Source organism: Octopus bimaculoides, chromosome 18 (genome assembly GCF_001194135.2).
Source record: "Octopus bimaculoides isolate UCB-OBI-ISO-001 chromosome 18, ASM119413v2, whole genome shotgun sequence".
Classification (NCBI taxonomy): Eukaryota; Metazoa; Mollusca; class Cephalopoda; order Octopoda; family Octopodidae; genus Octopus; species Octopus bimaculoides.
Window position 1 is genome coordinate 19387240 of NC_068998.1, and position 3515 is coordinate 19390754.

Here is a 3515-nt window from a genome sequence, read left to right on the forward strand (position 1 = left end):
AGTGTTACTTGAGCAACATGTTCTAGAGCAATGGTTCTCAGCCAGGGTCCAAATAAGATTTTTGGGGATCCACACAACAAAATAGTAAACTGGGGATCCACACTAGTATTTTAAGGGCCCCTGAAAAATTTTGCTAAGTTTCTTTCTTTAACATTTTATATGGTTCAACCTATAGAAGTTAATGTGTGCAAAACAAAATAGGAATTTCGAAAGAAGTTTTAATAAAACTAGCTTTTAAACATTGAATGGCTATGGGGGTCCACCAGAATAAAATAGTAATCAAAGGAGTCCATAGGTAAAAAATGGTTGAGAACCCCTGTTCTAGATAAAACAAACCCCTAAATATTATGAAACATGATATATTAGTTTCCTAAGCAACACTGATGTTCCTATTATTGAGCTTATCAAATAAAGCCCTTCATCTGTTGACATTTTAAAGAGCTGTCTCTCTCTTAGTGAATTGATTCAAATATTAAGTAGCATTACTTGTAAAATTGCATAGCCTTCAGCTTCTTGATGATTGTATGGCCGGATTATCAAGTCATTATGGAATCGACGTGGTGGGCGCAAACGGCGGATCTCATCTGACATTTCAGCAATTCTATACAAAAAGCAAAAAAATGGAAACAATAAAACCAGCCTAGGAACAGTTAAGAAACAACTATGATAACAACTATATTACAACTTGTTATACATTTGTTACATGACTAAGGTGCTAGACCAGTGACCAAAGAGTCATTATGTTACAGTTATTCTATTGTACTGATGACAAAACACAGTTCTACTTGTTTCAGTTTATTTTTGCTGATAAATTTTACTCTTTCGAACAAATTATCTTCATGTTTTAGTTTTTAATCACAACATCCAATTTAACAAGCAAGATGAAACTTGTCACATAAATAAATGCTAAAACACCTCAACAAAATGACAATTTCCTAATAGTAGACACAACAGAACTATTAATACAAACCTGCGTATACTGTCAAGGGAGCTACTAGCAAAGTCAATCACTCCACTTGTCGGGCGTGTTACGGCACCAACTAAACCTTTACCAATACCTAGGTTTTGTTTAAAATAAAAGAAAACAGATTAAACAGAATAGCATTGTTTGCTCATAAATAATGTGTTAAAAGATTTCACAATAAAAGTCAAGAAAGTTGGAAATATTCCACAGATCACTGGATTATTGGGGGGACTGCCCAAGAAGTCTTCATGCTGTAATTCAAAGAAAGATACCCTATCCTAGGAGAGTATATGAATTCTTCACTGCAAACTTATTAAACACAACAGACTTACATTAATATTAATGAACTGTACCTTTCCATGGTACATACTTATTTATAATTAAATGGACTGAGATATTAAATGGACTGAGATATTAAATGTTAAGAATGTTTCTGTGAGTCAAAAATACTAATGATGCAATAGAGACCATTGACTGTTTCACTAATAGGTTGGTACTCAAAATGCAATCACCTGTGAATCAACATTTTTGTATTATTACCATATTTGATGGAATGTAAAACACACTTTTTGCCAAAAGAATTGACTCAAATAAATCACCCCGAGTCCTATGTGCAAAGTTGGGTCTCCCGTAAATTAATTTTGTCTCTGACACTACTATAGACTAATTTTAATCCAAACAGTCTCTTCTACCTAGCCTGACTCTGTAATAATACTATTTATTTAAACATTATTATTACTTGTACTGCAAAAGAAATTATGATAGCACAGGTATGGCTGTATGGTAAGAAGTTTGCTTCCCGATCACATGATTGTGGGTTCAGTCCCACTGTATGGCACTTAGGGCAAGTGTCTTCTACTCTAGCTTCAGGTCGACCAAAGCCTTTTGAGTGGATTTGGTGGACAGAACCTTAAAAAAGCTTGTTGTATATTTCCATATATCTATGTGCCATTGTGTCTGTGTTTGTCCTCAACCACTGCTTGACAACCAGTATTGGTGTGTTTATGTCACCGTAACTTAGCAGTTCAGCAAAAGAGACTGATAGAATAAGTAGTGGGCTTTAAAAAATAAATACTGGGGTTGATTCATTTGACTAAGAATTCTTCAAGGTGGTGCCCCAGCATGGCCACAGTCTAACGACTGAAACAAATAAAAGATCACTGACAATGTTCACTAGTTACCGGCTGACTGCTTTAAATATTACAGGCTTTAATGCACTAAAAGCTTTTTCCTTTGAATATGTGCTGCTGAAATTGGGGTACATCTAAAATGCAGTGCATCATTTATGCCATCACCTATGGTAATTAAGCAGAGAATAGGCAGAAGGTGTAAGTGAGTATATATTCCAGCTCTTTGCATTCTGAGTTTAATTCCTGCTGTGTGAAATTTGCCTTTCATTCTTCCAGGGTTGATCAATAAAGTACCATCTAAAGTGGTGGATTGGCTGAATCAGCAGAGCATCAAACATGATAATGTGATGTGGGATTGGTTTCAGCTGTCTGTGTTCTGAATTTAAATTTGCCATGGTTTACTTGGCTAGAAAACTTAATTCATCACTCTGTTTAACACTGCTGCCATGTCCCTAGGTACCTTTAGCAGAGTTCACGGGTTGCAAGCTCTCAGGCCAGATCTCACTTTTATGGAGTGAAGGGGCATACCTTAGTGGTTAGAGTATTTGGCTCATGATCATAAGGTTGTGAGTCTGAATCCTAGCAGTGCATTGTGTCCTTGAGCAAGACACTTTATTTCTTGTTGGTCCATTCCTTTCAGCTGGCAAAAGTGAGTTGTACCTGTAATTCACAGGGCCGGCCTTGTAACGTTCTGTGTCACTCTGATTTTCCTTGAGAACTACATTAAGGATATGTGTGTCTGTGGAGTGCTCAGCCACATGAATGAGCAGGCTGCTTGATTGACTGAATTAACTAGAACACTTGTCATAACCAATAGAGAGCCAGGCCTCTCTTCTAACTAAGCAATAAAAAAATTTGAAGATAGTGATACCCACTCATAAAGTCATCCAAGATTGGATGGAACTTGGTGAAGTTGATATAATTGACTTTGAACTTGGTTGGAGGCAAAATATAGGTTGGTGGGTTTTTTATTTATTTTCCAAAGGAGATACAGATCTAGGAAGCAATGAAAGGAAGGAAGGAAGGAAGGAAAGAAGGAAGGAAGGCAAGAAGGCGTGGAAAGACTATTTAGTACAGGGCCTAGATGGGAAAAAAGGAGTTTTAGAGTTTAGTTTAGCAGAGGATCTAAGAGTGATAAGATGAATGGTAAACATACAGAGTGTAATTATTTGAAGGAGGAATGGATTTGGAAAATTGAGAAGAACAATAATTGAGAGACTAAAATAATCATCTACACTTACCCTTGAAGAAACCTTCAACACCTTCCTTTTGGGCACCTTCAATGGGTTTTCGTACAATACCAGTAACACCATCGACTACACCCTGCAAATCAAAGCAACAAATATATTATACATGCATACATTCATAGACAAACATACATACATAATGTGTGTGTATGGAGATATATATATATATATATA

General features: G+C 36.1%; 1 protein-coding gene across 1 annotated transcript in view; it reads right to left on the reverse strand.

The window, feature by feature from the left end:
• LOC106874512 (intermembrane lipid transfer protein VPS13A) overlaps positions 1-3515 on the reverse strand; it is a 264016-nt gene that overhangs the window by 10710 nt on the left and 249791 nt on the right. The window contains exons 78-80 of the mRNA XM_052974544.1: positions 3336-3417; positions 971-1058; positions 487-601 (exon numbers count right to left, since the gene is read on the reverse strand). Coding sequence (XP_052830504.1) covers positions 487-601; positions 971-1058; positions 3336-3417 — 285 coding nt within the window. The remainder of the gene's footprint in view (positions 1-486; positions 602-970; positions 1059-3335; positions 3418-3515) is intronic.